The sequence below is a fragment of the Podarcis tiliguerta genome (genome assembly GCF_965153285.1).
Source record: "Podarcis tiliguerta genome assembly, chromosome: 8".
Taxonomy (NCBI): domain Eukaryota; kingdom Metazoa; phylum Chordata; class Lepidosauria; order Squamata; family Lacertidae; genus Podarcis; species Podarcis tiliguerta.
Window position 1 is genome coordinate 27,126,459 of NC_139541.1, and position 24,856 is coordinate 27,151,314.

A 24,856-nucleotide genomic window follows, 5' to 3' on the forward strand; every position below is an offset into this window, starting at 1 on the left:
CCAATAAGTTCTAGCACTCTGGAAGAGTTTCCCTAGCTCTTAACAAAGTATCAACTGGTTTCTTTAAATGCATATTCAGCAGTTGGAGAAGGAGGTTGCTTTATCTCATGCCTGATAGCAACCTTTATTATTAATGTAGTGCTGAAAGAAACTCCTGTGGCTGCTGGTGCTGATTTGGGAGGAAGGGGTTATTTGAGGAGGCAGCAACAAAAGCCCAGCAGATAAGCCAAGAAGATGGCACAGCATTACCAATGCATCTTGGAAATTTAGAAATGCAATCCCCCACCCCTCAATTTCTATTGCTTTGGGATACCCCCCCCCCCCCCGATTTTTTTCATTTATAATCCACATGTTGCATCCAAACAAACTGGTTTTATGAATTTCCCTTGAAAATCTACAGCATCACGATCAGCCAGGCTTTGTTGTAAATTGTAAGAAGGAACTTTGTCAGTGGAACTGTTCTTTTTTTAAAAAAAAATTCCAAAATGCTAGAAAATTTACCAGTTGCCCAACTTCCAATGTTACCTTGCTTGTTCAGAGGCTGTCAGTGTATGTTGGCAAAGCTCTCACGTTCAGGGAGTAAGCCCTTCCTAAATGCAATGATTTGAGGAAATGATGTTCAAATGTGCTAGGCAGTAATGGCCAAACTTGGCCCTCCAGCTGTCTTGGGACTACAATTCCCATAATCCCTGACCACTGGTCCTGTTAGCTAGGAATGATGGGAATTGTAGTCCCAAAACAGCTGGTGGGCCAAGTTTGGCCATTACTGCGCTAGGGGTAACCCTTTCTATTCTGGTGGAGGACAGGCTGCTGTCCATCTGGTAGAGCCCCTGCTCTTACCAAATGCAAAGAAGCACATATTGAGTAACTGGTTGTGGAGTGTTCCTACCCCCTCCCCAAGGAAATGGCAGAGCTTTTCCAGAAATGGGATGTTCTTGAGAGCAAACAAAATGACAAGTTTTAATTAAAGCTGTCAATCTGGGAGCTGAATGCTGGCAAAAGTGAGTGTTTGCTGGGGCAAGGCTTTGTGCTTTGTCATTTGGATGAGTAGCCTGTGGCCCTCCAAACTGTTGCTGGACCCCAGCTCCCATTAGTCCTGAGCATTGGCTGTGCTGACTGGGGCTAGTGAGAGCTGGATTCCAACAGCAACCAGAGGACTACATGTTCCCCAGCCCTGACACACAGGGGTCATGCATTCCTTTCTCTGTTTCAGTAGAGGGCCTGGGCAGGATACCAATGTTTGCCAGATCCTTAGTAGCTCACCTTCCCAGAATAAATGCAGTTTATCAGCCAAGATTCTTGTGTGTGCACAGAAAATGGCAGCAGAATTGGACTCTGTGTGGCAACTTTCAAGTGCTTTGGTCTGAATTTTAATTGGTTATAATGGGTCTGGGAATGAATGAATGAATGAAATGTGAGACTCCCTCCATTGGTTGGAACTAACAATGCCATGCCTAGATCCTGGGCAAAGATGTGGAGTGGGAGATGTGGACATGATGCTTGAGAGCAAGTGGTCAGGCAAAGAGGGATTTAGATCATCTGCCCAGGAAGGATTCAATTGATTTGATGGAGGATAATGCTATCTGTGACTACTAATAATAATATAATAATTTTATTATTTAAACCCTGCTCATCTAGCTGGGTTGCCACAGCCACTCTGGGCGGCTTCCAACACATACAAAAGCATAATAAAACATCAAACATTAGGAACTTCCTGATACAGGGCTGCCTTCAGATGTCTTCTAAAAGTTGTATAGTTCTTTATCTCCTGGACATCTGGTGGGAGGGCATTCCACAGGGAGGGTGCCACAGCTGAGAAGGCCCTCTGCCTGGTTCCCTGTAACCAGGGGAACTGCTAGAAGGCCCTCGGAGAAGGACCTCGGTGTCCAGGCTGAACGGTGGGGATGGAGATGCTGTTTCAGCTATGTAGGGCCAAGGCCATTCAGGACCTTAAAGGTCAGCACCAGCAGTCTGAATTATGTTCAGAAATGTACAATGGCTATGCTCCACAGTCAGAGGCTGCAGGCTTCTGAATACCAGTTACTACTGGAAGCCACAAAATGGGAAAGAGTTCTTGTGCTCTGGTCAGAACAGGGTGCTGGACTAGATGGGCCACTGGCCGCATCCAGCACTTTCTTATGTTCGGGAAACCGCCCCATATTTCCTATGATGTGTATTTAACTAGTCTTGAGATGTCTTGATAGATGCTGTCAGACCCAGACTTAAAGGGAAAGCTGACCTAAACATGACAAGCTGCCCTTCTACCTTCAAACTATTGGCAACATTTAAGACCACAACTCAGTAGTAGACCATCTGCATTGCATACAGATCTCTGGTTAAATCCCTTGGGTCTCCAGGTGGAGTGGCAGCTGTTCTGCAGGGCTTCAGCCAGGAGTCTTTCGCTGTGAGTGAACTGAACTTTGGACTCTGCATGAAAAACCACATGCTCTGTTGCTCAGCTGCAACCTTTCCCCAAGTAGTCCAGTTTTGGGGCTAAAGATGACAACATTTTGAATTTGGGTAGTAAAGTGAGCAGCTTCCCTCTTCTGGATTTCTTTGCAAGATTTATATTATATTGGAAGTAATGATCAAGTGGGGACAGGATTTTGGATACGCGATTTCATTAGATCATTGGGAAAATCTTTGGAAATCGGATATTAATTACTATCAGATATTAATTACTATTAAAGAAAACATTATGAAGATGTTTTACTTAACCCCTGTAAAACTGGCTAAAATTGATAAACTAACATTGAATCTGTGTTGGAGATGTAAGGTATCAAAGGGATCCTTATATCCTGTCTGGCGGGGATGTGATAAATTTTTTTAAAAATGGGGAAATATACATGAGGAACTGAAAAAAATGTTTAAAACAGCAATTGGTAAGAAGCCGGAAACATTCCTTTTAGGAATTATAACAAATGACATCCCCAAAGACATGAAGAGAATCTTTTTGTATGCAACAGCTGCCGCAAGGTTATTGATTGCAAAAAAAATGGAAATCAAGAAGAAGTACCAACATTGAAAGATTGGCAACATAACTTTTTTGAAATGATTTATTTTTTGAAATGATTGAATTAGCAAAAATGACGGCAACAATTAGAATGCAATCTAATCAAAATCACAAATAGGAACAATTAGAATGCAATCTAATCAAAATTGCAAAGAGGAATGGAAATGTGTATAAGAACACATGACCAAAAGATGCTCCAACAAGACTATATAAGATTTAATGTTTAATTATTAACATACAAAATTACAATCTCAATAATAAAGTTACGCACGGGTGGAGAGAAGACACAGGGCAAGGATTAAGAAATGGATAAATGTTGGTACATAATGAAATGTGAAAATGTGAATTTACAAATATAATGTATGTATGTGTATATATGTGTATATATATATATGTGTGTGTGTGTGTGTGTATAAAATATAGTTTGCCTTAACCTGGAATTCCCCTCCCCCCATCCTGCCAAACCATGTTTTGTTGAGAGTTCAGGAATGTGTAGATTAGTTGGCATCAACAGTGCTGGCTCCATTCCCTGCTGATTTGTCTGTTGTGTTTCAAGGTTATTTTGAATAGTTGTCCTCTAAATTAACAGTGCTATTTACTGCCTTGTTTTCACAACCCTCTTTTCTGTTCAAAAATACTCCCAAGCGGCTGCAGTATTAATGGGATTAAACATCCTATTTGGGTATAAGTGGCTAAATCAACTCAGTCAACTAAGACCCAATGAGAGCCATTGCGTCTCTATCACCTGATGAAAGGTGGGCAAAGGTGGACCCTGAGTGATCTATCTCCACAGCCTCTGTGCCACCGCAAAAAGGGCCTCTTTCCATGTGCCCACCTGGTGGAGAGTTTCGAGCAGTCTCCAAGTTCACCCTGGTGTTCAGGAAGATTTGCCTGGGTTTGATGTAAGTCTACCCTGTACATAGGGAGGTGGGTGGCGCTGTGGGTTAAACCACAGAGCCTAGAGCTTGCTGATCAGAAGGTCGGCGGTTCGAATCCCCACGACGGGGTGAGTTCCCGTTGCTCGGTTCCTGCTCCTGCCAACCTAGCAGTTCGAAAGCACGTCAAAGTGCAAGTAGATAAATAGGTACCACTCAGGCAGGAAGGTAAAAGGCGTTTCCGTGCGCTGCTCTGGTTCGCCAGAAGCGGCTTAGTCATGCTGGCCACATGACCCAGAAGCTGTACGCCGGCTCCCCCAGCCAATAATGCAAGATGAGCGTTGCAACCCCAGAGTCGGTCATGACTGGACCTAATGGTCAGGGGTCCCTTTACCTTTACCCTGTACATAGGGACATTGGTGGGCAGCGCTGTGGGTTAAACCACAGAGCCTAGCCCCCCCCCCCCGTTGTGGGGATTCAAACCGCTGACCTTCTGATAGTGAAATGCAAACAGGGGACACAGAAAGGGCTGAACTCCTCAATGCCTTCTTTGCCTCAGTCTTCTCCGATAAAGAAAACAATGCCCGACCTGAAGAATTTGTAACAAATGATTCAGTAGAGAAAACACAGCCCAGAATAACTAAGGAGATAGTACAAGAATACTTGGCTAGTTTAGATGTATTCAAGTCTCCAGGGCCAGATGAACTGCATCCAAGAGTATTAAAAGAACTGGCAGATGTGATCTCAGAACCACTGGCAATCATCTTTGAGAATTCCTGGAGAACAGGCGAAGTCCCAGCAGACTGGAAGAGGGCAAATGTTGTCCCTATTTTCAAAAAGGGGAAAAGAGAGGACCCAAATAATTACCGCCCAGTCAGTCTGACATCAATACCAGGGAAGATTCTGGAGCAGATCATCAAGCAAACAATCTGTGAGCACCTAGAAAGGAATGCTGTGATCACCAATAGTCAGCATGGATTTCTGAAAAATAAGTCATGTCAGACGAACCTGATCTCGTTTTTTGACAGAATTACAAGCCTGGTAGATGAAGGGAACGCAGTGGATGTAGCCTACCTTGATTTCAGCAAGGCATTTGACAAGGTGCCCCATGATATTCTTGTAAAGAAGCTGGTAAAATGCGGTCTTGACTATGCTACCACTCAGTGGATTTGTAACTGGCTGACTGACCGGACCCAAAGGGTGCTCATCAATGGTTCCTCTTCATCCTGGAGAAGAGTGACTAGTGGGGTGCCACAGGGTTCTGTCTTGGGCCCGGTCTTATTCAACATCTTTATCAACGACTTGGATGATGGACTCAAGGGCATCCTGATCAAATTTGCAGATGACACCAAACTGGGAGGGGTGGCTAACACCCCAGAGGACAGGATCACACTTCAAAACGACCTTGACAGATTAGAGAACTGGGCCAAAACAAACAAGATGAATTTTAACAGGGAGAAATGTAAAGTATTGCACTTGGGCAAAAAAAATGAGAGGCACAAATACAAGATGGGTGACACCTGGCTTGAGAGCAGTACATGTGAAAAGGATCTAGGAGTCTTGGTTGACCACAAACTTGACATGAGCCAACAGTGTGACGCGGCAGCTAAAAAAGCCAATGCAATTCTGGGCTGCATCAATAGGAGTATAGCATCTAGATCAAGGGAAGTTATAGTGCCACTGTATTCTGCTCTGGTCAGACCTCACCTGGAGTACTGTGTCCAGTTCTGGGCACCACAGTTCAAGAAGGACACTGACAAACTGGAACGTGTCCAGAGGAGGGCAACCAAAATGGTCAAAGGCCTGGAAACGATGCCTTATGAGGAACGGCTAAGGGAGCTGGGCATGTTTAGCCTGGAGAAGAGGAGGTTAAGGGGGGATATGATAGCCATGTTCAAATATATAAAAGGATGTCACATAGAGGAGGGAGAAAGGTTGTTTTCTGCTGCTCCAGAGAAGCGGACACGGAGCAATGGATCCAAACTACAAGAAAGAAGATTCCACCTAAACATTAGGAAGAACTTCCTGACAGTAAGAGCTGTTCGACAGTGGAATTTGCTGCCAAGGAGTGTGGTGGAATCTCCTTCTTTGGAGGTCTTTAAGCAGAGGCTTGACAACCATATGTCAGGAGTGCTCTGATGGTGTTTCCTGCTTGGCAGGGGGTTGGACTCGATGGCCCTTGTGGTCTCTTCCAACTCTATGATTCTATGATCCTATGATTCTATGATAGGCAAGGCCTAGGCTCTGTGGTTTAACCCACAGTGCCACCCGCGTCCCTTAATTGTCCTTAATTGGTTCTAAATAAGATACGAAGACACAGCTAAGATGTTTCAGACTTTTGGGGGCGGGGGATCATGCTGTATATACACACAGAATGAAAATCAGATCAAAAACAAAAGGCCATGCCCCAAGTTCCTTAGAAGGTTGGAGATTCAACGGGGGACTTCTCAATTTCAGTTTTAAAAGTCCTCATTCTTTCAATTAATGCTGTGTAATTCTCAAAGTGACCACTGGATGGCAGATGAAGCGAGAGCTGTGGCAGAAGGAGAGAGGAAAATGGGTGGCAGAAAGAGAGTAAAAGTGGGGTATACAGATTGGTTCTTTAGTCTCTAGTCTCTGCCAAGTGGTGGCTTCAGCCTATCTTGCTGCCAGCATGCAGACCCTGACAGAGTACCCCCAAAACAAAGTGGTCCTCAACAGAAAAAAGCTTGCCCATCCCTGACATCAGACACCTCAGGGTGTCTTTCTTGCAGAAGACATGATGAGGTAGAAACTTGCGGCAAAACTGGCACCAATGTCTTCATTTCATTCTGCTCTCTCACTTGGCTTGGAAACAGAAATGGCAGAGAGAGAGAAACTAGGGAGAGTGTGAGCCTCTCCATTCTCCTGGATCTCTTTTGCAGAAGGGGGGGAAAGGCAGGTCCCCGAAGGAGGTGACATTGATTGCTCCCCCATACCAGGACTTCCCCACCCCTCGCCCGGCCCCAGGGATCTTCACACTTCCGTTTGATCCAATGCACTTTTTATCATCGGCCAACTAGTCTCGCTTAAACATTAATAGAAAAAATTGCATGCAGAAATATCACATCGGAGATAAGCACAGTAGCAGTCAGGAGCCTCTGTTTTTAAAGTCCTCCAGCAAGGTGAAAATGACACAGGGCAGCAGCTGGAGAGAGAGAGAGAGAGAGAGGGAGGGAGGGAGAGGGAGAGAGAGAGAGAAATGGGTGGCTTAAGCTGGGATAAAGAACCATTTTCAGCCCGAGAATCACATTCCTTTCTGGGCAACCTTCTGAGGCCGTCCGCTAGTGGTGGGCAGGCCCAGAGACAAAAGGGGGGCAGAGCACTGAACACAAATTTTACTTCCATGCAGTAGGCTACTTTCTGCACACACTTGCCATCCAGGCAAGCATTATCAGGGTTCATGGCACATTCCAGTCAGGCAAAAAGACTCACAGACCATGTTAAGGAAAGGTGGTGAGGGTGTGTGGGCTGATGAGAGGCCTGAGGGCCAGAGAGAGAGGCCTGAAGGTCACATTTGGCCCTTGACCCTGAGATCCCCCACCAAAGTCCCAAGCAGGATGCTCCACACCACCCCTGATACATGCATGAATTCTGTATCATTCAAAGACTACTTGGGGGTTTTCCCCCTGTCCATCTCATCTGCTGGCCAATCACAGCAATGGACAGCAAAGTCAATCACAAACATGGCTGTGGCTAGCAGGTCCTACCCTTCACCCTTGTCCCCAGTGGGGGCGGGTGCCGGACAATCTAGGAGGTGGAGCTTCTCAGCCTAGCCTACCTCACAGGGTTGTGACCAGTCAGATGATAAGCAACCATACTGCTCCTTTCCTTAGGTGTCCACAGTATCTTTGCAAGTGGTGGGGTGGAACCCAGAGCAAACTGGCGCTGCTTCCAGAGGCTCCCTTGGCAGCCCCAGCAGGCCCAGTGGTCACCAACCAGCATGGATACGAGCCAAGGAGGAAGCAATCTTTGTAGTTTGTGTGTCTCCACTGTTTCTCAGCTATGGAGCTTAGAGGGTGCGATAGGATCCAGCCTATCATGATGCCTGTGTGTGCAGGCTAGATAAGAGCCATAAAGCACTTACACTTCAGAGAATAATAAAATAAAATATCAGTGGCCACTGATATGGACATTACATATTTTTATGACTGGGAGAATCAAGGGCAGAATAATTTGGTGTTATTGCCAAGCACCAGGAACCCAGGGAGCTGTGTGGCGTTACTGATTAACACCCTTCTTAGCATTATTTTCCTGACGTCAACATGGCTGAAAACCAACTCACTAATAATCACTCATATCAATACCAGTAAAGCTTCATGGAAACTGCAGCGGTTACTGTGCAGCCAGAGATGAGCGCAGCAAGATCTCATTCCTCCCCGCAGATGCTTGTTGGAAAGAGAAAGTTCCTCTCCTGGGGGAGCTAAAGAAGGAACAGACCAGGGCAAATCTCTGAAAACAGCGGAAGGAATGCAAAACACAGATCCTCCTGAAGAAGAAATGCAAAATACAGGTGATATAGGACGCATGGTTGGAATTTCAGGCTCAGAGGGCCCAGCCTTGCCTGTGGGACGACCCAGCCTAGGTGTCCCAAATCAACCGGCTCTGGACACGAACCCACCAAACTCTTTCCCTCCAGCCTTTTGGGTAGCGGCACCTCCAGACAGCCCTGCAGAGAAAGTGGACCTTGGATGCTCCTCTGCAGTCCCAGCCGCAGACACAGACTGTGTCATCTGCTTTAACCGGTACAGTCTTAGCAGACTGCCCAAACTTCTGGCTTGCCAGCATGTCTTCTGCGCCGTCTGCCTGAAGCTTATCCTGAGGAACAACGGGAAGACGTGGGAAATTGTTTGCCCCATCTGCCGAAAAGCCACCTCCGTCTTTGGGGGCCTTATCTGCAGCCTCCGCGATAAGGAGGAAGCCGTTCTTGAGCCCTTGCCAAACCCTGGCTGGAATGCAGAGGGTCTCTTTCCTCTGGATGCTCGGAGAGGGAAGCCGCTGGCTCGTGGCACTTTCCACGTCAACCCAGATGATGGCGGCGGCAGCGATAATGTCAGGGTGGCTGCCAAGAGGCTGGTCTTCCTTCTGCTGCTCTCAGCCCTGCTCGCGGCCCTCATTCTACCCATCTTGGATCAGGGGCTGCTGAAGTGGGCCATCTGCATCACCATGGGCTTGGGACTGGCCTTAGCTGGGGTGCTTTGCTTCAACCCAAAGTGGAGGTGCAGCAGCCTCTGTGGTTCTCTCCCCTCCTGGAGAATGAGAGCAAGTCACATCACCTCTGTTGCCTGAAAGTTTCCCACACTGCAATTATTAAACTATGGAACCTTCTTCCACATGAGGTAGGGATGGTCACCAACATGGATGGCTTTAACCTGGACCTACTTGACCCGTGCGATCGCCTTACCCCATATAAGCCCACTCGACCATTTCAATCTACAGAACTGGCATTGTTACAGGTGCCACCTAATACTTGTTTTACCTTTGTAAGAAATCATTTAGTGTGGCAAAACCTACACTTTGGACCTCCCTGCCTGTTGACATCAAGCAGGAGCCTTCATTGTACGCTTTTCAGCTCCTGCTAAAAACATTTTTGATTAGACAAGTCTACCCAGATACCTAGAATGTTGAAATGTGTTTCAATCTGTTTTTAGCTCGTTGGTGATTTTATTTTTGGATGTTCTGTTTTTAACTTTTTGACTGATAATCTTATTGTTTTATTCTTTTTGTACACCGCTTTGTTTGTTTTTACAATTAAGAGGTACAGGTATATGGATTTTATGAGAAATAACAGAGCACCAGCCAAATTCATGGAGGATTAAGACTACCAATGGCTGTGTTCCACCTCCATTGCCAGAGGCTGCTGGGAATTACACTCATGCCCTTCTTGCAGGCTTCCCTTAATGGACATCTGGTTGGCTACTATGTGAAGAGGACGCTGGGTAAAATGGGTCTGATCCAGCAGTCCCTTCTTATGTTCTTAAAAACAGACACATGATGCGTGAGATGGTTTGGGTTGCAAACTCCCTTCAACTGTGTTGCGCTGGCTGGGGCTGATAGTCCAGAACGAGGGCAATAGGCTGGGGATAGCTGGTACACAAGGCCTGCTGGGAGCCTTTCAAATGGCAGTTAAACTGCCACAGTTGCTTACCATTGCCATGGTGCTGGCAGGTTCCAGCTTTTGTATGCAGAGCAACAGCATCAGCATCCCAAAGTGGTCAACTACGATTGGTCTTCTGGTGGCCATTCCGTTCAAGCCCATTGGGACTTTAGGCCAATGGGGGGCTCGGCCATGCATCGGAAGCAAGTTGATTGGTTGTGGGCTACCAGCTGCAGGGAATATAAGGCCAGGATCAGTGCCGTTTGGAGGTCATTTGAACAGTCCTAGGAGGGCTGTGAAGTTCAGCAAGGGTCTTAAGACTCTGGAAGAGGCAAGCAGAGAAGCCTGAAGCCAGGAAGGTCTGTGAGAGAGGAGAGGAGGTCTCCTGTAATAGGCTTGGGGAAGAATGCAGTCCAGTGAATCAGCTGTTAGGCAAGTCATCTGAAGAAGCTCCTGACCAGAGTGAAGCCTCCTGGTGGTGACCTCAGGGAAGCCTGCCAGATAACTGAGGGGAAGTGAACCTGACCAAACTTCAAGTTAAGAGCTCCAAGCAAATTTGAATTAACAGAGGTAGAGTTGGGAATGGTACCTGGTTATTGCATAGCAGTACCTGCGCCTCTCTGTACTACAACTCCATTGAGCCCTGGCCATATTGGCTGGGACTGTGGGAGTTGGATTCCAAAAACATTTGGAGGGCCAAATATTTTCCATTCCTGGCTGAAAAGGAACAGCAGCAGACACCTAGCCATCTTCTTAAAGCAACACCAGCATTGTTGTAACATCTATTTAAGGCAGCAATAACATATTGCATCTGATGTTTAAACCAGATTTGCTTACCAGCAAGTATAATCTCATTATGTAGTATTAATAATAATCTTTAATAAATGTTAATATCTTTGTTTAACTACAAAGTATACATATCTGGTCTGTTTTCTTCTATGCCTAAATCCACAGGTACTGTATTTGTAAAAGGTAATAAATAATAAATAAGTAAGGTAAAAAAAAAGGTAAAGGACTCTTGGATGGTTAAGTCCAGTCAAAGGTAACTATGGGGTTGGGGCGCTCATCTCGCTTTTAGGCCGAGGGAGCCGGCGTTTATCCACACACAGCTTTCCAGGTCATGTGGCCAGTATGACCAAACTGCTTCTGGCACAACGGAACACTGTGACAGAAGCCAGAGTGCATGGAAACGCTATTAAAGTGGGTATTTTTGATTGAAGGTGCCTGATGGCTTGCAGCTGGTGCAATGTGAAAACATCAGGGCCACAATTAGGGGTGAAGGAATTCAATTTGGCCTACATTTATAAGGAAAACAATCTTAATTTGCACCTTTTGAAACATGCTCAGTGAAGCACCACTGTCCTCTGAAATGTGTAGTTCTCTGAATTTTGCAAAGCAGTTCTCTAGCCAAGAGATGCACATGCTAGGGTAAAGTGTATATTAATATAATAGCATACAACCCTTTATAGAAGGGGAAATTGTTTTGCAAGAATTTGTATATTAGTCAAGATTGCATACACGAGAAATAGGCACTAAAATGCTGAATTTTCATGAGAACTAGTTTTTTTAATTTGCAAACTGAGAAACGTTGGGTGCTGAATTTAAGAGTGGAAAAATGAGAAACCAAGGGGGGGAAATTGACAGATTTTTGCTGACCTCAGTCACAATCCAGGACAAAGGCAGAGGCTAAGCAATGGGGTCTAAGCCACCAGACCTCCACACCCACCCACATGGGGAGAAGCCCCATTGAATTTGATGGAACTTATTTCTGAGTGCATGTGCATACAGGGGCAGCCGGAGATGCTTTGATGCCCAGGAAATGCCCCTTGCTTGCCTCCATGGTGGGAGTGGGGGTGGAAGTCTGCAAGGGTTTCTCCTCAAGCAAAAGTCCCTGCTGAATCTCCCTTTCTGCCACTTGGTCTGGTTGGCCACTGTGGAAAAAGGATGCTGGACCAGATGGGCCATGGGCCCGATCCAGCAGGCTATGTTCATATGCCAATTTCCTGTTCGGATATTTAACTTCTGGAGACCCTGGGAGCAGAGAGCTGAATCCTGAAGGAAACTCTTGCAACTCATATGAACAACATTTTAACATTGTGAGTTATTGGGTTGTTTTTATTTTGATTATGTACTTAGTGGTTTTATATTCTGATTTTATCCTGTGAACTGCCCTGAGACCTGTGGGTGTGTATAGGGTGGTATATAAATTCAATAAATAATAATAAAAAATAATTTTATTGATGATTTGTTAATTAGATTGTATGACTTATGCTGTTTATGCTTTCAAAGATTAGCAGCAGCCCCTTGAAATTGTGCTCATTAAAAAAAGGTAAGCAGCCAGTCCAGTTGTTAAAGGACTGATGAGATGTGATCCATTTGTCCACTCCACTCCCCCAATTAGCAGCCTAGCAGTTGTACTTTGAATTAATTTTTTCTGAGATCTTCAAAAGAGCCATATGCATAAGACATGGCAATAATCTAGTCTGGAGGTTACCTGGTCTCAATCAACTGGAGTATGTGCCCCTCACAGGGGTGAACATGTGCCATGGGTCTCAAAAGGAAGAAAATAGTGGGTTTGTTACAGCACCTTAAAACCACCCCCACTATATTGTTCTACAACTGCTTTTCATTCTGACCCTGTGTCCTTCTTCCACGTATCTTCCTCTGTCTTTTGAGACACCCAGAACTAGAAATCGACTGGAAAGAACCAGGACTAATCCTGAAACTGGGCAAATTCTATTAACGTCAGCAGGAGCTAATAAGAAAACAAGGCAATAAATAAAGTACAGAGGTCGGGATGATAAACTGAAGAAAAGATTGATTTGGGAGCAACACATGATTCCAGCTGGTAAAGGATGGCTTGGCTTTTAGAGTTGGATGACAAGGTGGCATCAGTGGTGTAGCGTGGGTTGTCAGCACCCGGGGCAAGGCAAGTAATTTGCGCCCCCTAGAGTGAGTGAGCCAGGTAGGGGCAGAGAGCTGCGAGTGCGAGCGCCCGCCCCCCCAGATGTTGCGGCCGGCCCCCCCTGCACCCCCCACGCTACGCCACTGGGTGGCATGAATGGTTCCAATTGCTTCAAGGGAGATCACAGCCAGGTAGCTTGTAAAATAATCTCTGGCTAGCCAGAGATCCAACTGCTAGATGATCATAAAGCAGTTAGAAGCTGAGAGCTCAGCCTAAGTATCTGCATGAGTTCCACGAGGGATGGCGGAAGAATCTGATCATAGAATCATAGAATATTAGAGTTGGAAGACACCACAGGGATCATCTAGCGGCAAGCAAATCCCACTCATGAAACACATGCCCTTTTTAAGGTCCCAACGGGCTTCCCGCAGGCCAGGTGACCGCTCTGGTCCCGTTCTCTATGATCCACGCGTCAGATGACCGCTCTGCAATCCATTTCTCTATGAACCCCCCACTTCATTAGTTGCTTCCGCGTCAGGCGGAAGTGGGCGTGGCGCGCAGGCGCAGTAGCGAGAACAGCGTTCGCCGCCGACTGACAGGAGCCGGTTCTCGGGCTCTCCCGCGACGATGTCCCGCAAGCAAGCGGCGAAGGCCCGGCCGGGGAAGGCAGAGACGGAACGCAAACGGGACGAGCGAGCGGCTCGGAGGGCGCTGGCGCGCGAAAGGCGGAACCGGCCCCAGGCCGAGGGCGAGGGAGGCCTGGCCGGGCAGCTGCAGGCGCTCGGGCTGCGCCTCAGGGAGGTGCCGGGCGACGGGTGAGCCATGCCCCGCCCTCTCAGCTTTGAAACTCCGCCCACCGCAACGTCTCCTGCTCGAGAGAGGCAGATCTAAGCTACACCCGCCTACAACCCCCACGCCCCGCCCACTGCTCGCGAGGGTTCCAAGCCACGGCCTTTGCAGCTGAGGCGCCAGTGGTTGCTTTGTTCCGTCCCTCAACTTTGATGTCTAGAAGCAAACTCCGCCCACTCGCAGTGGCTCCGCCCATACGGCCTAGCAAACGTTCTGAGCCAAGATCCCGTTCCTAATACCTTTCTTTAGCATTGTCAGCTTATTTTCTGGCGTTTTTAAAAGACCCCTGTGCTTTTATCAAGCTCAAGACAGTCAGGAGTCTGGCATGTAAAGCTTTCCTTCTCTCCATAGTAGGAAGTTGTGGAAAAAAAGCTGCTGTTGAATTTCCTTGTTTTCTTTAGATGCATTAAAGGAGCAAGTTGGAAAAGGAAGCAGAATTATACTCCCTGCTCCTTCCCCAAGGCCTGCCATCTTTATCCATTTCTCCCTTATTTATTTATGCAAAGAACCTTTCTCCTGCTTTTTAGCCAAAAAAAGCTTGCAAGAATAGCTTACAGAATGCTCTAAAAAGTTTAAAAGGGGGGAAAAAAAGACTCTCCCTGTTCCCAGGCTGGCAGTCGAAAAAGGTGCAGCCAGTGCTTTTTTTCTGTGGGGACGCATACCCCTAAACATTTTGTGAATTTCTGTACTTTTGCCCATTTACTGTATTTTCCCCGATTTGAACTAGAAAATGGTGACTTTCTTGAGTCAAAATGAGAGTACAGTACGGTACTCCTAATCATTTTTAAAGAAAAAAAGCACTGGGTGCAGCACAAAAGGAAAATGGATTGGGATAGAGGAGGAAATAAGCAAACCCAGGTATCAGTTCTTAAGTTTAAGGTATTTTGGGGATCCTTAAAAAAAGCAGTATGATGATTATAAACACATAAAAGGAAATGTGAGGATCAGGGACGTATGCTTGGCTAGACAGACATCCAAATCTGTATCGTACTGGAGGGAAAACCTTGTATAGTGTATAGTGTGATTTGACAAAAAAGCTTAGTAAGACCATGGCACCTGCTTTGCATGCAAAAGGTCCCAGGATCAATACTGGCATCTTCAGGTAGAGCTGAGGGAGACCCCTGTTGAAAATTCTGGAGACCTGCTGCTGCCTATGAGTGTAAAGCTAGCTGCACCAGTGGCCTAACTCGGAGTAAGACAGCTTCTTATGGGCCTGTGTTGATTCAGTCCTGAATTGTTAATAAACCAAGGACCATGATGTTACTCCACCACCCCTTGACAAATCTCCAGACAAACTCAATTGGGCATCATGTCTTCCCACAGGAACTGCTTGTTCCGGGCTCTTGGGGACCAGCTTGAAGGTCACTCCCGAGATCACCTCAAACACCGTCAGGAAACTGTGGACTACATGATAAAGCAAAGGGAGGACTTTGAGCCTTTTGTGGAGGATGATGTTCCTTTTGAGAAGCACGGTGGGTGCCCTTTGTGAGAGGCGGATGTTGTGCCTACTGCTGCTTTTGAGTGCTGTTTGTCCAAAATACAGGCTGCTAGGCTGCTAAGTGGGATCAGCCAGTGGGAATATGTATTGCCAGAGTCGTCTTTCCTATTGGGCTTACTGGAGCGTTGCACCAGGGCGCTGGCCTCTCGGGCGCCCCAGCAAGTGGAGGAGCTCTGTGTATTGCACTGGTTCTAAGCTCTGTTCAAAGTGCTGGTGCTTATATTTAAAGCTTTCCATTGCAGGGGTGGCTAACCTGTGACCCTCAGAGGGTGCTGGACTGCAATTCCTGGCATCCCTGACTCTTGCTTGGGCCTGATGGGAGTTAGCCACTCCTGCTTTATGGCATGGCATCAGGGTCTGTATGTTGAGGTCACATTCAAAACCTAGAAAGGTTGCCTAGGACATGCCTGTTTTTATTTTCCCAGGCATCTAGGTTAATATATATTCTCCTGTTGTGCTCTTATGTTTGTCTCACCCTGCTGTGCTACTACAGTTGTTGCTGTTGAACTATTTAAAATGCTTGTCTAACTCCGCCTTCCTCACCTTGCCAGTTTCCAGATATTTGGATTATAATTTCCACAGTTGCTGTATGGGGCCGCTGAGAATCTTCCAAAACATCTGGAAGCTGGCAAGTTAAGGAAGCCTGTTTGAATTGTGGGACTGGTGTACAATACTAGGGCTGCAATAATTCCGGGGATCTCAAAGACAGAATTGATGAAAGGGGGGAATTTCCGAAAGGCGGTGGTTTGTCCTGGCAAGTCAATCGAAAAATGTTGGTTTTTTTGGCGTTTTTGTAAGAAAAAGCTCAACAACTTTGGGGTTTGTCTAAAAAAAGCTAGACGCTCAATATCTCTCGGGGTTTTTACTTTTTGAAATATGGCAACCCTATATAATACATACCAACACTTGGAGGCCTTTGGAAGAAAAAATGTGTGTACTCCAATGCATTGCATCAGAATAAGTCTCAGCCTACATTCACATTCTATCATTATAGGAGAACCATTAATATTTCCACACATAGTCATAAACTGTTTCAGAGTCCCGTGCTTGCTTTAAATTGGGAGTGAATGTTGTCGGAGACACAGGTTTATAGATAAAATATCCCCATGTACCCCATCAAGAGCAGAATGGGATCCTGCAGGTCTTGGTTGCCTGGCATTACTCCAAGTGAATGTCCCTTTGGCAACTTCACTTGTTCTTGTCAAAGGGTCCTTTGTTTTGTGCTGTTGCCATTGCCTTATCTGTGTAGCATCTTTCTTTTATTTGCTTTTTGTCCTCCTCCAATGTACATTTCATTTCTTCTCCTCCTCTCTTCTTATCTTTTCCAGTTGCCAATTTGGCACAGCCTGGAACTTTTGCTGGCAACGATGCCATTGTAGCCTTTGCAAAGAACAATCAAGTCAATGTTGTCATCCACCAGCTCAATGCCCCTCTGTGGCAGGTAAGCCTCAAAACACTCAATTTGTCATAATGTGCCATTACTCCGGTTAATGCATAATTTTCCTCCTGTTGCAATACGGCTTACAATTTTCCAAATTTGGAGAAGGGGGGCCAGCCCCTTTCTTATGCAAAATAAGCATCTAGATTAGATTATTTCAGTGCACCCCACATAGGCCTGTCTATGACAACTTATTTGGAATTGCGGCTGGTACAAAATGTTACAAATATTACATTGGAATAATGTCACCATTCATATTTCCCTTGGTCTTGAAATCCTCTGTCATACTTATAAGCTGGGCTTCAGTCTCTCCAAATTTGGGCTTTCCTTTTATTGGTATTTCTGACACAGCTGACCCATGAAACGCATCCTTGCTAAGGATCTAGGTGCTGGATGGGGGAACTGGCAGAAGGGAGTTCTTCTTGGTAGAGTTATGAGAGGCTTGTGGGCCTCCCCTTGACTGAGCTAGATAGATGGAAACTGTAGAACCAATGAATCACATGAATCCACACTGGAAATGGCAAGCACTTGCCTCAGTAAAGGCATTGCTTCTTTTTGAGGAAGTTGAATGCTATTGAAAGCATCCAGATTTAAAGGCCCACTTGCACCAATCTCTCATCATTCATCTGCCCCGACCCACTCTTCTTTCTCAGATTCGTGGAACAGACAAAAGCAACGCTCGAGAGCTGCACATTGCATATCGATATGGAGAGCACTATGACAGTGTCCGGAAGATTAACGACAACTCTGAGGCTCCTGCCCGGCTACAGACGGAGGTTGGTTCTGGGCCCTGCTAGGTACTCTCTGGAGATGTTCCTGGGATGGGGCTTTCTCTTTTTGCTGAGCAGTGGATGCTTAGCTTGGCAATACAGTGATGCTGTAAAAGCAAAGTAATGCATTTTAACTGATTTCATACCCTGTTAAAACAGATGTTGTGGAATGAATCAAGCAGTGGGTGGGAGCCTACTTGGATTTAATTATCCAAGCTGGGTAAGATAAGGGTTTAGGAGGGATGCCTAGCTCAGCTGTAGAGCACTTGCTTGGCATGCAGAAGGAGCAGGTGTAGTTCCTGGCAACTCCAGCTAAAAAAGGATAGCAGGGATCAGATACTCTGACCCACCGTCAAAGGTGAATTGACACTCTCCCTGAAGTGTGTGGCTGCTCAGTTTCACGCAGTGCTGCAACCATCTTCTGATCATTTAGCCCGTTTCCTGGTGATTTTTCCTTCCAGAAACTGCTGGGCAGGTGGTAATAATTCTGGCTTGCAACTGAAATTGTTGAAGAAACACATTCACTGACACTCACTTTCTCTCTCTCACTCACATGCACTTCCATGTGCAGAAGCCTCTGGGGAGTCCTTGAGCAGCTGTGCATGGGTCTCGTGTCTGCCTGCTGAGGGACTGATTACATCGGAAAGGCACTGGGTTTATTTATTTGTGTATATTTTTGTAAACCACTTTGGTTTACAAAATGTAAGCCAATTCTGGGTTACAAAACGTTTGTAAACCATTTTGTTTTATTTGTGTATTTTTGTAAACCATTTTGTAAGCCATATTTTCCAGACCATTTTGTTTGAATAGTGGCCTATAAATATTTTCAGTGGAATAAATGACAGGCCTTGCTCACACGATCCACCCGTGCCCCCCCCCGACATAGGATGACATATTGCAATGCCTTCCTGTCATTCCAGATGTTGTGCAGAAACGAATGTAATAAAAAAGAGAAGGAGGAAGCAGAATCAGAAGAGGAAGTCCAAGACGAAATTGAGGATGCTGTCCAGAAAGTGCGGAATGCAACTGGCTGCCTGGTGAGCCTGTGCCATTCCTTTGCTTGGGGAAATGCTGGTGGAGGTGCCTCTCAGTGAGGGGTGGGAAGCCCAAGGCCCTCCAGATGGTGATGATAATGGAATTGAGCTCCCATCAGTTCCAGTAGTCCCATCAGTAGTCAGGGATGATTAAAGATGTCCCTTGACAGTGTCTGGAGGTCCACAGATTTCCTTCTCTTGCTGTAAGATGGGTGGAACCTCAGGCCGAGGAGCTAAATGTGCCCCTAGTTGGCACTAGGCTAAGCCCCCTCTCCCCTAGCTGCAGCCCTCATCTGCCATATGTCATTCCCTCCTTAAGTGTTTCTTCCTGCTAGAATATGTTCTTGAACTCTGAGAACGCCTCTTGGGTGCCTGGGTGTATAATACAGAGGGTTATGTGCAGAAATGAGCCTGCTGTACAATGGTAAAATTCACTGTCTACCCGGCACATATTGTTTGCTTTTCAGGATGCTGATTTAATCATCCGGATCCTTGAAACGGAGGACTACAATATCGATTCTGCAATATTTGTTGTGTGTCAGATAAATGAAGTGAAAAGGCTCCGTGAGTAATGGGTTGCTCTTGCCACACAATTACCAATTACAGTAAAGCAGCCCGTTTGAAATAAAGGAGGGAAGCACCATGGAAGCGGACCCCCCCCCCCCAAAAAAAAATTCCTGCATTGCAGGGGTTTGGATTTGATAGCCCTTGGTGTCCTTTCCAACTCTACAAGTCTATGATTCTAAAAGCCTTCCAGAGGCTGCAATTAAGTGTTCCTGGCCCACAGTCTTCCATTGTGTGCACAGCATCTTCCTGATAGGTTAACTAAGGGAGAATTATGAGGCTTATGATTTGATTATGAGGCTTATGAGGCTTATGAATTATGAATCTCACCTGTCAAACATGCCCTGCCACTTCAGAGATGGAATAGATATGGAGGGATAAGGACCTAAAAAGAGCCTGGGTGCTGGATCAGGCCAAAGGGAGTCCATCCAGTCTGGGGGTGGACTTCGATCTTTCAAATTTCAGCGGTGCCCTGTGTGAGGCCAAAATTTCATGCCTCCTGCCTCTCATCTTCCTTTCTGTTCAATTCACTACATCATAATTGCGACACCTTGTAGTGCCCCCTAGGCTTGATCCCCAGTGTAGCAGTACTGGTCACACTGTTCTAATTCCACCTCTGTCTAGTCCACCATCCTGTTCTCACAGGGGCTAGCCAGATGACCGTGGGAAACTGGCAAGCTGGAGCACTCTTCCCTCTTGCGGTTTCCAGCAATGGCTGCTATTCAGAGACATGCTGCCTCTGATAGTGGAGGGAGAATGTAGCCATACTGGCTAGTAGCTACTGATAGCCCTACTTGTCTAGAACTGCCCAAGTTGGTGTCTGCCACAACCTCCTCTGGCAGGTGGGGGTGGGGGTGGGGGTGTACTTATCTCTCCCACCTCCTTGCTGCTTCCCATTTACAGATAGCCTGTTCCAGGCAGCTACAAGACCAGGAAATAAACCCACTTGGGGGGGAACCACTTGCAGGAAGGAATGGATGGATGGGAGACAGGCTGGCTTAAGCCTTCTGTTTGCTGGTTCTCCCTTGCTACCCTTTCCTCCCCTCTGCCACTCCACAATAATGGCCCATTCCACTGCATCTTCTAGAATCAGTATTGTGGAATGGGGAGGGACCCCAAGGGCAATCTAGTCCACCCTCTTGGCCCAGGATGGGTCTCTGACAAATCACTGTCTCTCTCCTAGATGCTGAGAAAGCCCAGGAAGCCCAGGAGACAAACCGACCAAAACTGCATCCCAGGCCAGCCCTGTGGGAAGAGAATGGAAGTGGCACTAGGATTTTTGGGAGCCAGGAAATAGAAAACAACAAGCCCCAAATGAGCTCTCTGGAAGGAAACCAAGCCAGTAAAAAGCAGGCCCCAAAGGTATCTTGAAGGGGAGGGGGAGGAGGGAGTTCTGTGGGAGCCTTGGGGTTTCCCCCTGCCTTGCAGTGGTACTTTTAATGGGGGATTCCACAGAGGAATCTGCCTGGATGGTGTCAGAGTCACATCCCAGGCAGAAATTCTGAGATCTACTCTCTCCCGACTTGTCCTTCCAGCATTGCCTTCCAGCTCCTTGTCCAGACACTCCACTCAGGCTTGTGGTGGTATCACTTAAAAAGAAATCCCTTCAATGCATGTCCTTCATCCAAAACAGCCTTCCCTGACCTTGCGTCCTTCAGGTTCATGACTCCATCAGCCCCAGAGCCGGTGGGAATTGTACTCAAAACTGCCTGCAGGGCATTAGGTTGGGGAAGGGTGATCTTTAAAACTGCAGTCTTGCCAAATCAGTCATTCCCTTAATTCCTATTGTCCCATACCCTAGACACACTGATCTGATTTGTAGTCCCGATTTGTGAATCCAGATAAGATCTGGTCTGGACCTGTTCATAGCATTCTAACTTTCCTCCAGCTCCCAACCCTGGTGTCCTTCTTACATGGCTTTATAATTAATAACTTCAGCAGTTTGGAAACTGTCTGGCTTTCTGAGTGCTGTGTTGAGCTACCGATCAGCACAAATTGCCATGAATCGATCTGGGACAGCCTAATTTGCTCCGGAGCGATTTGTTGCTTCTTCCATCCAATCTGAACAGGGGAAAAAATGGCCTGATTCAGTTCTGAATTTGGTCAAAGCTATTGCACAGCCCTAAGTCCCTCAGAATGATTGATGCAGCTCCTGTCATTTTGTTATTTGCTTGTTGTGCTGCCACTCTCTCCTCCTGCTCATCCATGACAATGGCAAAGTCCATCCCTTTCTTGATGTCCCCTTTGTTTAGGCCTTGGTCCCTGCCTTCTTCTGACACTTGCACCCCCAGACTCTGCTTCCTAGGGGATCCCTCTAAATCACAGTCCTCCTCCTTCAGTGATGTGCTAATTCTCCCCTCCGGCAGGTGTCCAACAGGCAGGAGAAGAAGCATCAGCGACTGGAGAAGAAGCGAAGGCAGGAAGACAGACACCGGCAGAAAGTCCTAGGAAGCAAGAGCAACCTCTCAGACAATAATAAGAACGCCATGGAGTCTGAGTCGCAGGTCACCCTGGTGAAGACCATTGCGGCTCTCAACATCTGACTTAATGGTGTTTCCCCATTTCTGATGTGCGTGGGAAAGTGAAACTCTGGCCGCTGAACTTTGCACCCCAAAAGTACCCTCTTCAGAGCAAACACTTCGCCCCTGTCTGTCTTTGTGAACAGGGGTGTCTGCTATGCTGTTTAACTGACAGTTAAACAATTCTTCAGTTGTGCACAAGAACACTGGTGTGGGATGGCTGAGCAGTTCCTGTGCTGGAGCCTGGACAACAGAGGCCTTAGGGGTGGAATCCCCAATCATGGATCCTCTTGCTGCAGAGCTCATGGAATTTGCTCCCGAATCTTCCATGGCCACTTCCCAATTTGTCTTATTTTCAGTGACCCTCGCCTGCAGGAGGCTTAAAGGGTTTTTTGCTCAGGAACACACCTTCTTTTTGGCAAAGTAAGCAGGGAAAAAAGAAAACTGCTTCTGACTTACATCCCAAAGTGAAAACTTATCTACCAAAGTTGGTACTGAGCCTGTTAGATCGTTGCTTTCTCCTCCCAATCCTACTCCCCATGGCAATATTGTTAAATTCTAGACAATGATCAATCGTGCACTTTAGCCTACGGAAATGATGGTGGCTTGTGTCTGGGTGTGTGTGTGTGGTGGGTTGTGGGTTGTGTGCATAGTAGCAAATTCTATACAGACAGGCCGATAGTGTAGAGAAACTTTTCCTATCTGCGGCAGGGTTTGTTTGATCAATTACTCACTTGCACCCCTAGCAGGAATAGGCCACAATTGTGTCACACCACTGGTTGGGCAGCTGTCCACCATTACAGACTTGTAGGGGGAGGACCAGATCTCATCTTGTGCCTGCCCTTGTGGGATTCTTAGTCCTGCCCCACTTATGCAGGGAGATGGGCTCCTCCTGTGGGGGTGGGCAAATCAGAGTATGAAGTGGCTGAGCAGCGCTACCTAAGTTGGATTTCAACTGTGGCCCCTTCATCAACGATGGGGAGGAAATGGACAAGCCCCATCCTTGCCAGCTTACTAGTATGTGATGCAAACAAGGCTGAACCAAAGTGTACTTTCATCTTGAACATTGGCAGTTTTGTTTCCTTGTGAATGTCATGGCCTTCATCCAAAGACACTTGGTACTCAAAGAATTACTTCTTCATCATGTTAAAATTTATAGACCCAAGAAATTATACTGGCAAACTTCCAAGGGACACTTGTTCCTTAATTTTGTTCGCTAAAAACCCCCTATTTTCCTCCCTAAAGAGTTCTATTATAGTTGGGTTTTTTAAAAGGCTAATTCAGCAGATATTGCAGGGAAGGGGAAGCTACCCCCGCCCGCAATCCCACCAGCTGCTTTTGGATTCCAATCCTTGTCATCTCTGGCCAGTTCCTAGGCTGACTGGAGTGGAACAGGGTTTGTGTGATTTCAATATATATATTCTGCAGTTGCCATAAAGAGTGGGTTTAGTGTGCCTAAATGGGTTGATTAGGAAGGCGAAATTTGGATGGAAGCAACTTTTTTATCCTAGTGCTGCGACAGTTGGAAAATGTAGCACTTGCCTGATGGCGGTTTGGAAACAGGGTTCTGGTGCTTCTGATACTTATAAGCCAAAGGGTGGATTTAGCCAACGCATACTAAAAAATGCCATGCAACTAAAAAAGGGCAGAGGGAAAGCTTAGGACCACCGGGAGTGGCATGATGCAAGCTGCTAGTGCAGCCTTGGCCACTTGGGAGCTGTTAGTTGAATACACCTGGAGGGCAGCAATTTGGCCAAGACGGCTGTAAAGGCAGTGGTTCCCCCTGCCCTTAGAACGGAAGTTGATGCCAGAGCTGTCAATCATGCCTCTCACCAGGCTAGGCGGACATAGACAGTTTGGTGAAGATTCTCCTTACAGTTAGTTCTATGGTGCCAACAATCTGGACAGCTGTTCAGCAACCCCAAAAACTTTTCCTCTCGGTGACATCAAGTAATGGACAGTCCTCTTCGTTCTGGAAAAGAGAGCCATAGCAGAGATCCAGGTTTGAGGTTGTAAATATGTTTGGTGGATAATGGAGAGGATAAAAGTTCTGCATCTTTGTGGTTCTCAAAATAAAGTTGGCCTTGTTGGGGCTATCAACCAGTTAAAACAGCCACGTTTCCCTTTTACAAGCCTGTGGTTCTTCCTGGCAGTGGCCCACAGCCCAAGAGCAGGTCTTGCGCTGGCATTCAGGATTGCACATGCCACTGCTTTCCCCAGCATGCGCAAATTGTATGCCCGCTCTAGTCCCACCCATTTTTGCCTCTGGCCCCGACTGCCATTGGCACATGAAACACTTGCCTCTGCAGGAAGGTTCAAGGGGCAAAAAAATCTGAACTAAGGGAAAGCAGCGCTAAAAACCAGCAATAGAAGCAATTAAAGCACCAAAGGCAGGAATAAGAATCAGAGTTTTATGTGGTGCAGAAAAACAAACTCACTTTATTCCCATGATACTCCTGTGAAGACAGTGTGACTGACCTGAGGTCATCCAGGGAGCTTCATGGCTAAGTGAGGATTTGAACCCTGGTCGACAAGTCCTGGTCTGGCACTCTAGCCGCTAAACCACCCTGACACACACACACTTGCCACATGTAGTGGAGTGGTTTGCCTCTGGGTAATCCTGAAGATAGCAGAGTGTTTGACCCATATCTTGGAAGAACAGGGGCAGCAAGGCCTTTGTGTTCCTCAAGCAAAAACGTGCTGGACACATCAGGCAGTTTAGCCCACCTTGCAGTATAATTTGAGATTTATCAAATTCCAATGCCAACTGAAATTCAAGAATTTGCAAAGGATATGTCCATTTGAAAGATGAACAAAACACCATAGCTTCTTTTGAGTATATTTGGGATCTGTTTACAAAATCATAAGACAAGATCAACATTGTCCTGAACTAACCTTGCCTGCAAACATCTGATGAACTCAGCCAAGTGGAGCAAACATTTCAGGGCTCTAGAAATAATATTCACTGCCTACAGTGTTTGGCGCATATCTTTCCTCCTGAGGGCAGATCCCTTATTTAACCTGTTTGGGCTTGATAAATATTTGGTCTTGACATTTGCTCAGCCTTTGAGGCAGGGCAGCAAATCCCACAAGTATTCATGCTGCTTAATGCCCACTTAGGGATCACGGATTAGACTCCGCTTGTCAGTAGTGCCTGCTCTTCATCTGCTTGCACTGGAGTCTCTAGCTGGATACTTTTTGGTTCTCGTGGGAACTGCTTGGCTACTGTCCATGCCTTCACTGGTTACATGTGACAAACTCTCAGTGGTAAAACTG

General features: G+C 46.5%; 2 protein-coding genes and 1 long non-coding RNA gene across 3 annotated transcripts; 2 read left to right on the forward strand and 1 right to left on the reverse strand.

The window, feature by feature from the left end:
- Positions 1 to 6,209: 6,209 nt before the first annotated feature.
- LOC310682820 lies at positions 6,210 to 13,420 on the reverse strand. Its single transcript, XR_014514190.1, has 2 exons — positions 13,350 to 13,420; positions 6,210 to 7,054 (listed from the first exon to the last, which is right to left on the reverse strand). It is a non-coding gene; the product is annotated as an uncharacterized lncRNA (long non-coding RNA).
- LOC310682818 (E3 ubiquitin-protein ligase RNF186-like) lies at positions 7,054 to 10,914 on the forward strand. Its single transcript, XM_083452005.1, has one exon. It carries the CDS (start codon positions 8,377 to 8,379, stop codon positions 9,193 to 9,195), a length of 819 nt encoding a protein of 272 aa, XP_083308131.1. The 5' UTR covers positions 7,054 to 8,376; the 3' UTR covers positions 9,196 to 10,914.
- A 108-nt stretch (positions 13,421 to 13,528) lies between the features above and the next one.
- Positions 13,529 to 23,690, forward strand: OTUD3 (OTU deubiquitinase 3). The gene is made up of 8 exons (XM_083452004.1): positions 13,529 to 13,723; positions 15,081 to 15,229; positions 16,584 to 16,696; positions 17,347 to 17,469; positions 18,384 to 18,500; positions 18,965 to 19,061; positions 20,245 to 20,423; positions 21,428 to 23,690. The coding sequence occupies exons 1-8, from the start codon at positions 13,536 to 13,538 to the stop codon at positions 21,602 to 21,604; spliced, it is 1,143 nt and encodes a 380-aa protein (XP_083308130.1). The 5' UTR covers positions 13,529 to 13,535; the 3' UTR covers positions 21,605 to 23,690.
- Positions 23,691 to 24,856: the final 1,166 nt, after the last annotated feature.

Coding starts and splice junctions, on each gene's coding strand:
- LOC310682818 (XM_083452005.1), top strand. CDS start 8,377: ATGCAAAACACAGATCCTCCTGAAGAAGAAATGCAAAATACAGGTGAT.
- OTUD3 (XM_083452004.1), top strand. CDS start 13,536: ATGTCCCGCAAGCAAGCGGCGAAGGCCCGGCCGGGGAAGGCAGAGACG. Junction 18,501..18,964: donor GGAATGCAACTGGCTGCCTG/GTGAGCCTGTGC, acceptor TTTGCTTTTCAG/GATGCTGATTTAATCATCCG. Junction 20,424..21,427: donor GTAAAAAGCAGGCCCCAAAG/GTATCTTGAAGG, acceptor CCCCTCCGGCAG/GTGTCCAACAGGCAGGAGAA.